General features: G+C 44.9%; 2 protein-coding genes across 3 annotated transcripts; one reads left to right on the plus strand and one right to left on the minus strand.

Moving 5' to 3' along the window:
* Positions 1-394: 394 nt before the first annotated feature.
* Positions 395-2,430, plus strand: GCNT3 (glucosaminyl (N-acetyl) transferase 3, mucin type). The gene has a single exon (XM_015872353.3). It carries the CDS (start codon positions 1,004-1,006, stop codon positions 2,291-2,293), a length of 1,290 nt encoding a protein of 429 aa, XP_015727839.1. The 5' UTR covers positions 395-1,003; the 3' UTR covers positions 2,294-2,430.
* Positions 2,431-7,430: 5,000 nt separating this feature from the next.
* Positions 7,431-12,138, minus strand: GTF2A2 (general transcription factor IIA subunit 2). Of its 2 annotated transcripts, none has more exons than XM_015872655.3 (5): positions 12,102-12,138; positions 11,732-11,896; positions 10,699-10,803; positions 9,353-9,479; positions 7,431-7,747 (listed from the first exon to the last, which is right to left on the minus strand). In XM_015872655.3, exons 2-5 carry the CDS (start codon positions 11,801-11,803, stop codon positions 7,722-7,724), a joined length of 330 nt encoding a protein of 109 aa, XP_015728141.2. In that variant the 5' UTR covers positions 11,804-11,896; positions 12,102-12,138; the 3' UTR covers positions 7,431-7,721. The 2 variants fall into 2 exon arrangements, with proteins under 2 accessions (XP_015728141.2, XP_015728142.2); XM_015872656.3 differs by having other exon boundaries at positions 12,071-12,138.
* Positions 12,139-12,145: the final 7 nt, after the last annotated feature.

Below are 12,145 nucleotides of genomic sequence, written 5' to 3' on the forward strand. Positions count from 1 at the left end.
CACCTGCAATGATTCCCCCTTGGTGACCTCCCCCTGCTCTGCCATCATAAGACCACATCAGAAGTACCGTGTCCAGGCCTGGGCAGCCCCAGTACGGGAGGGATGGAGAGCTGTTGGAGCAGGTCCAAAGGAGGGTCACAAAGATGCTCAGAGGGCTGGAGCACCTCCCCTGTGAAGAAAGGTTGAAGAATTTGGGCTTGTTTAGCTTGGAGAATAAAGAAAACTCAGCTTACCTCATTGGAGCCTTCAAGTACTAGAAGGAAGCTTTTTGCATGTTCTGATACTGATGGGACAAGAGGGAAATGGTTTTAAACTAAACAAGGGGAGTTTTAAGTTAGATATTAGGAAGAATTTTTTATTTTTATTTTTTTTTTTTACTCAGAGGGTGGTGAGGTCCCAGCACAGGATGCCCAGAGAAATGGTGGACGGGGTCCTGGGCAGCCTGATGTGTGGGCTGGCAACCCAACCCATGGCAGGGAGGTAGGAACCGACAGGGCTTTAAGGTCTCCTCTAACCCAAGAAGTTCTGTGATTCTGTGACCCTTCACTAAAGCTCCAAATGTTCCTGGCTCGCAGACACACAGCAGCAGGGGGGCTTCCCCCTGTAACACTGCATCACTGACACGATGTGGACACTGGAAGCAGCACAGATCCCGCAGTCATCCAATCACACTTTCCTTTAAAAGCACAAGGTTGCATTCTAGAAGAACTCCACTTGACCTGCAGACTGGAAAGCGGTAAGATAAACGAAACGTTTTCTTTTACACAGACACACGGGATATCAAAGCACTAATAAAACGAAGCAGTCACGCAGCAAGAAGGGAGGGGACTTCCTTTAATTCACCTGCCCCGCCGCTGTGCCACCCAGGAACGCGGCACCGTCACCTTATTCATCGCGTGGCAACGACAGCTTCACCGCTCCCTCAAAGCAAAGCGGGGCGCCCCGAGGTGAGGCGGCCACGGGGCCGGGCTGGCAGCGCTTCGCTCCCGGTGCCGAGCCGGGTATGAGGCTGTGCGATAGGAAACCCCCGGCGGTTCGGCGGCGCTGCGCGGCTGTGCTGGGCTCGCTGCTGCTGGCGGCCGCCGTGTTGCTGAGCGGCAACAGCCGGACCTGCCGCGACGGCCACCCCCGCTGCAGGAGCCGCCTGTACGGGGCGCTGCGGCTGGAGCCCCGCTGGAAGATCGACTGCGCGGGGGTGGTGCGAGGGGACGAGGAGGCGGTGAGGGCCGCCCTGCTGAGCAACCTGGAGGTGAGGAACAAGAGGGAACCCCTGACCCCCGAGGAGTACCTGAACATGACGAAGGACTGCGGCAGCTTCAAGGAGAGCCGGCGCTACATCGAGTTCCCGCTGAGCGAGGAGGAGGCCGACTTCCCCATCGCTTACTCCATGGTCATCCACCACAAGATCGAGATGTTCGAGCGGCTCCTGCGCTCTCTCTACGCCCCGCAGAACGTCTACTGCGTCCACGTGGACGGCAAGGCTCCCGCCGCCTTCCAGCGAGCCGTGCGGGCCATCGCCGCCTGCTTCCCCAACGTCTTCGTGGCCAGCCGCCTGGAGAGCGTGGTGTACGCCTCGTGGTCCCGGCTGCAGGCCGACCTCAACTGCATGCGGGACCTGCTGCAGAGCCCCGTGCCCTGGCGCTACGTCCTCAACACCTGCGGCACCGACTTCCCCATCAAGACCAACGCGGAGACGGTCCGCGCGCTGCGGGTGCTGCAGGGGCAGAACAGCATGGAGTCGGAGAAGCCCACGGCTTACAAGCAGGAGCGCTGGAAGTACCGGCACCGAGTGGAGCGGTTCATCTACCGCACGGCCACGGAGAAGCCGCCGCCGCCGCTGCGCTCGCCCATGTTCACGGGCAGCGCGTACATCGCGGCCACGCGGGGCTTCGTGCGGCACGTGCTGGAGGACCCCGAGGCGCAGCGGTTCCTCGAGTGGGCCAAGGACACGTACAGCCCCGACGAGCACGTGTGGGCCACCCTGAACCGCGCGCCCGGCGTGCCCGGCGCCGTGCCCCACAACGACAAGTTCCACATGTCCGACATGAACGCGCTGCCCCGCCTGGTCAAGTGGCAGTACCTGAGCGGCGACACGAGCCGCGGAGCGCCCTACCCGCCCTGCACCGGCCGCTTCCAGCGCGGCGTCTGCATCTACGGGGCCGGGGACGTGGCGTGGATGCTGGAGCAGCACCATCTCTTGGCCAACAAGTTCGACTCCGAAGTGGACGATGCCGCCATCCAGTGTCTCGAGAGCCACCTGCGCCACAAGGCGCTGCTCGGCCGGGGGCTCTGAGGGGACGGGCGGGGGGCGGGAGCCGTCGGGCCCCGCGGGCGGGGGATCCCTCGGCGGCTGTGAGGCGAAGGGTGGGGGCGCGGAGCGAGGGGCCGGGTCTCCTACCACCGCTGCCGGCCTCGCTCAGAGGCGGCTCGGGAGCAACGCAGCGCCGTCGTAAGCGCGTGGGTACGGCGTGCTGCCGCTCCGTGCGGTCTGCTGGCAGAAGTGCCGCCGAAGGTTCGCTGTTAGACGGGCTGGAGCCGGACCTCCAAGTCCCGGGACAAGCTGAGGTGAGGAGATGCAATTATTCAGCCTGTCAGGCGGCCGCCCCGCTGAACATTGGCTGCTGCTCCCGTTTCAGGCACTTGGGAGTCCTCTAACTGCTACCCACAGCCGCACAAAAGACCCTTCAATGAAAGCAAACGTACCAAAAGAGGCTCCTCGGTGCTCTGTGTCCTGTAGTCACCCGAGGGAAGCTGGCCGTGCCCTCCTGCACCTGAAGCACTGTACGGGATGTCTATGCAGAGAGCAGTGCACGGACCCACCTTGTCTGACTCCTTCCTCTGCTTCTTTCCCTCCACATAGAGATGACTTATAACGAGTGCCCTCCGTGGTGTAACTGCCACATCCCGGGCTGTGCTGGGCCTTAAGGAGAACAAAACATCCAATGTGTTCTTTCTTTTTACCTAAAGTTACTCTGAGCTGTATATGCTCATATGAGCACATACTATGAGGAAAAGTTTGTCAACATTTGTATCCCCCCATACGTACTTCACCCAGCTCACCTTCAGGCCAGCTCCTTCCGCACACCCAGCAGTTCCTCAAGGAGATGCTGAGGGTTTAATTCGATCGTCTCTGTGCTGTTAATGTTTTTTTCCTAATAATTTTCTAATCAGTAAACACTGTCACCTTTGTAAATTCCAAGTCTCACATGGGGAACGACCATCATCCGAAGAACATCTGAAATCAGTAGCTCACTACATTTAGATGCAGTGAAATTATGACTGAAGCCACACAGTTCTTTGAAACACTGATTTTCAACAAGCAGTGATTAAATGATTGCCTTCTTCCCCAGGTGCACCGCTGTCATTTTGTCGGACATTTTAAAATAAAATGATAAATGCTGATTTTTAAAGTGGCACAGTAATTGATGTAGGCAAAAAGGTAAGAAGCTGTCCAATAAACACAGCCTATCAATGGACATTTATTTACACCCCACTTTCCCACACCCCCACCATAAAAAAGCGAGTACAGCTGTAGGATTGATGAATCCATTAGGAAACAGTTTCCAAGTACTGTAAATAGAAATTTGCTGCTATGGAGATTAAAGCTTCTGTTAGTAACATGTAAAACTTAAAATGTCAGCAGCCAGTTCATTAAGTGACAAATATCTCCGTGTAGTTTGTTCACTTAGAACATCTGGGAGCTTGTGTCCCAGGTCATCACATTTCCCAGCATAGAAAACTGCATCCAAACTGTAGCTGCCTACTCTGATTTTGCATTTTGCAGCTCATCCATTCACTGTAGGTTAATAAACATTAGCCCAAAGTGCTGAACTGCTGTCAGCGGTTCACTGGCAGGACTGGGATACATTCAATTTGGTTGATGTTTTTCCAGCTGAGCACCTACAAAGAGCAAAAATGTGGTGGTGGGGAAACCTCAGCCTAAAACAGTGACAGATTCCCAAAGGAGAGACCTCTCTGTTGTCTAGTAAGTGCATCTCTAAAGAAAGATTTGTGCTTACTGGTTACTTACAGATTTATCACAGTAGTTTCTGTCTCTGTCATTCTGTATGTACAACTTCTGAAGTTGTTTCTTCTCTCAGAAATACGGAGTGTTGCTTATGCAGAATAAATATCAGCAAATGTTTTATCTGTGACTGACAGAGACTGCCCCGAACAAACAAACAAACACAATCAAATGGAGCCAGAGCAACAAGAACATAGATCTGAAAACTGTCAAAAACGCTTAATTCAGTTTCATGTAAGTCTCTTGGCAGTCAGACTAACTTTTTTAATATTAGATGTTACACTCTATGCTCTTCTTGTTTAAAATACAACAAACATATGCCTATTATATCACAAAAGCAATATCTTACAGAGTGACAAATATGAACATTATGTAATTACATCAAGATTTTTAAAGTATGTTTAGTCCTTAAACAGTCCATCTGCCCAATTCACCAAATGTTATTTTAAGCCTGTCTACTTTGAACAGTTGGTTCATGACCATTTCTAACTCTATTATTCTGGTTGAGAATCTCTGCTCCCAAATCTCTGCTGTAAGATTATGCCGTAATATTTTGAGGCAGTTGATTATCTTCAGCGTGTTTTGGACACAGCCTTTTACACAGTGCATGGTCAGAGAGAAACAAGGGTGGAAACAGTCAACGAGTAGTCAGACTCATTGCCTGACACCTCATGGGTTGTATGCACTCTATTACAAAATATTTACTTTTTCCAACAAGATTATACTATTTTTACCATCACCAACAGCATTCGACAGTTTTGATTACTCACAATTTATCTCGGATAATTTGGTTCTTAAAACAAAGGTATATCTTGTACAAATTTATTTTAAACTCACCCTCTAATTTATTCTGGAGGAACATGAGGCTACTCCCGAATCCAGAAAGTGAACTAAGACAAAAAGACTCTGGCACAGGAATATTCACAACACTTCCTCTTCCACAGACATTAGAAATCAGACATTAGAAAGCAGTGATACAAATTAAAAAGTGATGTATATTACTATCATTTGTAATAAGAGCTGCATAAGGAAGAAGCATGTTGCCATTGAAGAAATGCACAGAAGGAAAGTGAAACCATAGTTGTGAAAATCTAACAGACTCTATTTTTTTTAAACTCACCTGTTTTTAGTCCAAATGTTTTATACTTTTGCAAGAACAACACAGCATGAGCTGAAGCCATTGTAATGTATTTAAATAGAGTTTGTGAACAGCTCTTCTGAACTCCAGCCAAGAGCATCTATTTCCTTCTTGCTTTGCATTTCTTTCATATTTTATATTATCTCCTCTGAGATGTCTTATAAGGAAATAGGTCAATGGAAATAAATTTGAAGGAAAAATTTATAGGTAATAAATTTACAGGTAAACAGGTGTAAATTGTGAACAAACTGTAAGGAAGCATGACATTCAGAAACAAAACACCAGTAAAATATTTGCCATTGTAACACAATTGATTTGGTCATTGGTTACATCACCATAATCCAACTAACTTTTACAATAAAATTTATGTTTGGCTAAAACTGATTTCCTAATGAAGTTCACTGTCTAATGACAAATGAAAATTAAGTCTAGATCTCCCGCTACAGACTCACTAGAGTTCAAATGCTCTTTACTATGCTCCTCCTTTACATTGCTTATTATTCAATTTTCTCCCCATTTTCACCCAGGAACTGTTAGAGCACCGAGAAGCAAAACCAAGTCACTAGTACTTTAACTGCAATACTACTTCCTATGTTGCTAGAGATACAGCAAAGCAAACATCCATGTTGCCATTAAATCTTACGTACCTCATTGTACCACATTACAAAATGACACTGACAAAACCAGTCTTCTGGAAATTCATAATTATTTCTGCACCACGCTTATTGTTCTTCTTTTATTCCGTCTCTCTGATAACATCTGAAGAGATATTCACATCCCTGGCTGAGCAAACAGCTTGCTTTATTTAAGACCTAGTCTTGTGCAATATAGCAATTCACAAAATCCTTTCCTCTCCTGGAATCGAATCCATGTTTACACAGGCAGTCACCACAGCCATTTTTGTATTGGGATTTGGTCTTTCACTATTTTTTCTCCCCTCCCCCAGATTATTTTTATTTATTGCAAAGTTTCTTTCCAAATATAAACATCCATTGCAGCTCAAGGTCAAAATGCAAAGGTATCTTTTGCTTTTTCTCCACTACAAACAGCTGGAAGACACTGAGACTTCTCTGAAATAAACTGGAAAAAACAAACCCCAACAAACGAGTGAACCAATCCACTGCAGCTGGAAGAACCAACAGGTAGCAGAGAGGATGCTGATGTTCTACCCACTGAGACAGTTTTGCATTAGATATGAAAAAATCTTAGTCAAACACACACCGTACTCTTCGTCCATTCTACTCTTCTTTGTACTTAGTTAACTTGGGCCAATCAAAAGGCTAACCAAGATCTTTGGTGGTACTTAAGCACTTGCACACGTTTCCACAACGGAAATAACTGAGAGCTTTAAATTTCGCTCAATTAAATTCATTTCAGAATGTCCATCTCCTATTCAAATACTTCCATATAAAGCAAGGCAACGTGAATCACCAAATAAATTACAAACTGTCATTTGTGATCGCACTCACGTGAATGGGAATTTTACCAATGAATAAGCTGCAGACATCTTCAGCATCAAAATTATTCGTCCTGCATTTGGAAATTTTCTTCGCACATATATTTATTACACATTCAAAGAAGCAAATCAGTGCTTCTTAAGTTACACATTTTCTTTCAATTAACAACTGAAGTAACTCTAAGGATGCAAGTGCTAATGTAGCAACATACAAATGCTGAAAGAGAAGTCTGATAGAGGAGAATGAAGGAAATGCTAACAAAAGCATTCCACACAAAAACCTTACATCACTGTAACGCTGCTGCGTTGTCGTTTTTCTTAATGGAAAAATCCTGTAGTAAATATGCTAATGCACACTTAATTGGAACTGAAACCAGTATATACTTACTTCTTTTAGAAAGGAGTCCAAGGGTTACAAAGAGCTGGAGATCAAGATGCTTCAGTCCAGAGACAGAAAGACTGCAGAGCTGGAGGTAGGAACAACCAACAGATTTCTTAGGGTTTCAATTTAGTATGGCCCACAATTAGCAGAGAACATTCCAGCCTAGAAGGTTGAGTCAGACAGAAAGAAGAAAAAACCACAGGACAGATACACATTTACATCCTTCAAGGTAATGACCTCAGTATTACCACGCTGTTCAGATAAGAGCAATAATCTTGTTCTTTTGGTTTCAGAATTATTTCTTATCAAATTGCAGCACATGGAAGACATTTTAACAGAGATACAGGACAAAAAAATATTTGTAATAATCACAATATTAATGTCTGCCTTTAAAGCAAAGCTTTCCAATGATCACTCATTCATTCAGAAGTTTTTAAATAAAAGTTTATTAGAGAAATTATTTTGAACAAAAAAGGCAACAGTATCATAACTTTTTAAAAAAGAAGTAACGTTGTGTTCTTCATGCCCCATATGGTGAACCGAAGAAATGCTACAGGTATTTCTTCCACTGTTTCCCTGTGATGCTTTCTTAGTACGGATTAACTTACATCTGCATCACAAGATGCAAGTAATGCAAGTACAAACACAGTCCCTTTCCATGCTTCTCTCCAGAAAGTGCTGCGTATTAACAGAAAATATTGCAGGAAAACCACAGTTCTATTCATTCTGCAGCATTGGAACCAGTGTCTAGGAAAGAAAAAAGGCAACATAATACATATCACCCCACAGACTTCAGTTAAAGAGAACAAGTACCATTCTTTAATACCTTCCTCAAACTCAAAAACACACCTCCCAAGCATTTTAATACAGCACATGCTCTGTACCTATCCAGTTCCCTTCACTGCTATCAATGTGAGGCATGAACTGCTTGTGCTGTTTCACTTCATTTAGTGATACTGAGAAAAACTGCTGTAAAACTTCAAAGTTGTGCATACATATCCTTTTCTAATAAGGCAACAAAAATAGAAGAGGCTCAGCGTTATGCACTTGACTGCACTCAGGCACAAGCATGTCTTGTTAAATCACATGATCTGCCAAAGAGAAAAGTTAGCACAACCCATAGCCAAAGCTCCTGTGGAATCTGTGCTACTGTAGTACATGTATCATGCATTTTTAAACACCTGCAAGAACAAGCATGACCTTCATAAAATAACTGAGAGCAATACTCTGTTATGATCTTTTGTCAGAAGTACCAGTGCAATTTCTGCTATTATTGTTGTCACTGCTGTTTTGTTCTTAATGCTGTGGAAAAAACACTTCTCTCTGGATAAAATAGAAGAGCTGAAATTTTACTAACAACTTTAAAATCACCCAGTTCTTTAAATCTTATTTGCATACATGTGAGTGAACATGTTTAACAAGCTGAAAGTAAGGTTTCCTCTCTTGGCTCTAAAGAGCAAACAAAAATAAACAGAGTAAGGTTATATGCTTAGCTAACAGCAGAGGCTGAACAAACAATAAATTCTGACAGCTACTTAGAACTACAAGTTGACATGACCCTTATAATCATGCCAGAATCCAAGAAGCCATGAAGAACTTGTTTCATGTGTCAAGGTTATATATAACTAAAGCCTTCTGCATTCTCAGTTCTTCCTTTTAGCATCACCTCTAAGAATAAAACAACCGGCACCTTTTCACACATCAGTGACATTCTGTCACATCAGTGGTTTGAAAAGTTGTAAAGCAGCTTGTCACAATAGTCACTAGATGGTTTTTTTCCAGCAAAGAACTTCAAGCAACACTGACAAAAGTAATCCAGTCAAGCAGATGGGGGAGAAATGCCTATAAGCAGTGTACATACAGTGGGCCCATTGAGCAAGACATTAATTGTATCATACGATCTGCCGTGCCAGCAAAAACTTTTCACATGCATGAGTCCCACGCTATCAAATCTAGCAACCAATCGCTCCAACAGTTATGAGATAATTGCTTTCTCAGACTGATGAAACAGTATTTGATTTCAATAAAATGTGGTGCTGGTCTAACAAACCAGTTAATACTGCAAAAACTGCTATGCAGGAACTCAAAGCAGATTCATTCTGATTTTGGAATCACTGCAGTGGTAGCACTTCCACGACAGGTGTCCACAGTCTCTCCCACATTCCTACCTCAGTGCTTATGAGTTCCAGAAGCATTCAGCTGCCTTTTGTTTCATTTCTCATATGTAAAACAGAGTTCAGAGCCCTATTTTCATCTGAAAATACGATCAATCTAGCTTTAGAGGCTCAGTCAAAGCTTTCTCAATGAAAAAGTCTAGTGACTATGCTTATTTTTATCATATTTCATACTTACTTTTTCCATCACATGCTACAATTTTCACTTTATCCACTTTTACAAGCTCAGTGACCTCCCTAAATTCAACATCATTCAGTACAAATGTCCATACGTTGTCACAGAACCTGTACGTATTCAGAGATCCCTTAAAAAAAAACAAAAACAAAAGATATTTTCTATAGGCAGCATCCCCAAAATACCAGAAAATATGACAATTACTCTTTACAGAACTGTGTACCTTCTAGAACTACATGAGTTTGCCATAAAGCCAACTACAAACCTGAATGCAGGCAAACATAGCAAGCAAGCAACCAGGGAAAACTGTTGTTTAAATGCCCTCCAGTGGCTGAAGTTACCAAGACCTTTCAATGCACCTTTTCAATGCAGGGATGTTACAGTCTACGCAAAGTTTCATGGGTGTGCTAAAAGTGCTTGTACCTTTTCTCATGTGCATTAAGGAACTATATAACTTATAGTAGCATCAGAAAAGAGGAATAGGAGCAGTGATCATAAGATGTGAATTGTGCAATTGTTTAAATAAAAAAACCTAAACAATGTGACATGACAGGGTACTCCTACATTTGATGTATTCTATTTTGGCCTTTATCTTCCCATATTTTCAACTGATTCTTTTGGAACTTAAGCTCTAAGTAAAATTTTTTTGTTCTCTAACTTCTGGATGGTTTTCTATGCCACACTACACATTAGAAAAAATTACGTGATGGAAAAAAAAAACACTCAGCATGTCTTCATGGTTAAAAACAATCTAAAATCCTATAAGTATACTTCATATCTGCATTCTGCACAGACTCACAGACTGCAGAGAAATATTTAAGACAATTTTTCTCTCAATACTACAATCAAATTGACGTTTAAAAATTTGCCGGCTATCTGCCATTAACAGAGGTGAGTGGCTGTGAAAAAAACAAGTTTTCCTTTAAGACCTACAGCAAACTGACACAATACGAAAATAAACCTGCATCTCTGTAGCTTCTCTTCCTATCAGAGTTGTGGCTTTATCTCACTTCTGCATAATACAGTTCAGAGGAGCAGAAGTCTTCCCATCTGCAGGACACTAACAACACATTTAACTAACAACATTTAAGCTTCTTCCCCCTTCCTCTGCTTTCATCCCACCAAACTCCTATTTTTGACTTCTGCATTCCTTCAAAAACTCCCAGACAGAACAGGGAGACGAGAAGCTTCAACAATTAAACACAGAACATACAAGTAGGCAGTCGTTATTTCAGAATCATAAAGCACCATTTGAAATCTCTGCTCACAACACACAGTTATTAATGACATTCTGCATCAACACTCAAACACCATCGCTTACCAACAACTTTGACAGGTAGTTCTCTTACCCTGAAATTGACTCTGTTCCTGACTCGTTGTGCCAGTGCTGAATTTATAGCTTTATCAAACTGAAGGAGCACCTGAAGGGCCAGCTGAGGAGTGATCTGCTGTGACTGAAGCGGTGTAAAAACAAGGTTTGAGTTACTTCCACTTTTACTCAAAAAAGAAAAAAGCACTAAAAGCTAAGAATATAATGAGAGTTTATGTGAAGAGAATAGCATATAAAAGCACTGTCATAAAACTGTAGAATGGTATGGACTGGAAAGGACCTTTAAGATCCCCTGGTTCCAACCTCTGCCATAGGCAGGGACACATCCCACTATCCCATGTTGCTCACAGCCCCATCCAGCCTGGCACTGAATGCTTCCAGGGAGGGGGCATCCACAACCTCACTAGGCAACCTGTTCCAGCGTCTCACCACCCTCACAGTAAAGAATTTCTTCCTGATATCTCACCTAAATCTACCTTCTTCCAGTATAAAACTATTCCCCCTCCAGTCACTACCTGCCCTTATAAAAAGTCCCTCCCCAGCTTTCCTATAGACCCTCCTTCAGGTAGTGGAAGGCCACTGTAAATTCTCCTTGGAGCTTTCTCTTCTCCAGGCTGAAGATTCCCAGCTCTCTCAGCCTGTCCTCACAGGGAGATGCTCCAGCCCTGTGATAGACTTTGCGACCCTCCTCTGGGCCTGCTCCAACAGCTCCATGTATTTACCTTTGTTTCCCCACCTTAACCCTGGGAGAAGAAATACGGTGCTAAAAGTTTTGTGGGTTTTTTTGTGAGATATCAAGATTTCTGCTGATAAATATCAATTGGAAACCAGCAAAAGAGGAAATTGTCCGCAGCGTTCCAGAATATTCTGGCTATAGCTTTACTAGACCACGCAACAAGGGAGAACGCCACATCAGACAACACTGTGGTCTACAACGTTCACCTGAATTATTCCATGTGAGCACAACGCTAATTGCTTTCGATCACAACCGGTGAACGTCGAAAGCTGCGATACATCCCAATAACCGCCCGTGTGTGCAATATGGCACGCACCTGGATGAGCTCGTCCAGGCTCTCCTGCAGGCTGTTGCCCAGCGTGGTGTTCCGGTACAGCTGATAGGCCATGGTTCCTGCGGGGCTCTGGCCGCCTTACTGACCATCCACGGCTCGGGACGCCTGCTGTATCCTTGCTCTCATTAATAAGCTAGAAAAACAAGTCTACACAACACAACACGGCCTTTAGCCGCCCGGTACGTAACAAAGCGCAGAGCCGGCCCGAAAGCGACAAGCGGCCCGCAGCCTCTGTCCGCCGCCCGTTCGGCATTCAGGCCGGCCTCGAGCCCCCGCCGCAGCCCCAGCCCCGCGTTCCCCCATGCCGCCCCCCAGGCCCACCCGGTTCTCCCCGCTCCTGCCGCCGCCTCACCCGCTCCGAGCGGCCGGAAGAAGCTGCGCTGACCCCCAGCACGG

The sequence above is a fragment of the Coturnix japonica genome, chromosome 14, assembly GCF_054131305.1.
Source record: "Coturnix japonica strain WE chromosome 14, WE-NBRP24, whole genome shotgun sequence".
Lineage (NCBI taxonomy): Eukaryota > Metazoa > Chordata > Aves > Galliformes > Phasianidae > Coturnix > Coturnix japonica.

Excerpts from the sequence above, each read along its gene's own strand:
- GCNT3 (XM_015872353.3), top strand. The coding sequence starts at position 1,004 with ATGAGGCTGTGCGATAGGAAACCCCCGGCGGTTCGGCGGCGCTGCGCG.
- GTF2A2 (XM_015872655.3), bottom strand. The coding sequence starts at position 11,803 with ATGGCCTATCAGCTGTACCGGAACACCACGCTGGGCAACAGCCTGCAG. Across the intron at positions 10,804-11,731 it reads GCCTGGACGAGCTCATCCAG|TCACAGCAGATCACTCCTCA; the intron begins GTGCGTGCCATA and ends ACACCGCTTCAG. Across the intron at positions 7,748-9,352 it reads TGTAGCATGTGATGGAAAAA|ACACTGGTTCCAATGCTGCA; the intron begins GTAAGTATGAAA and ends TTTCTTTCCTAG.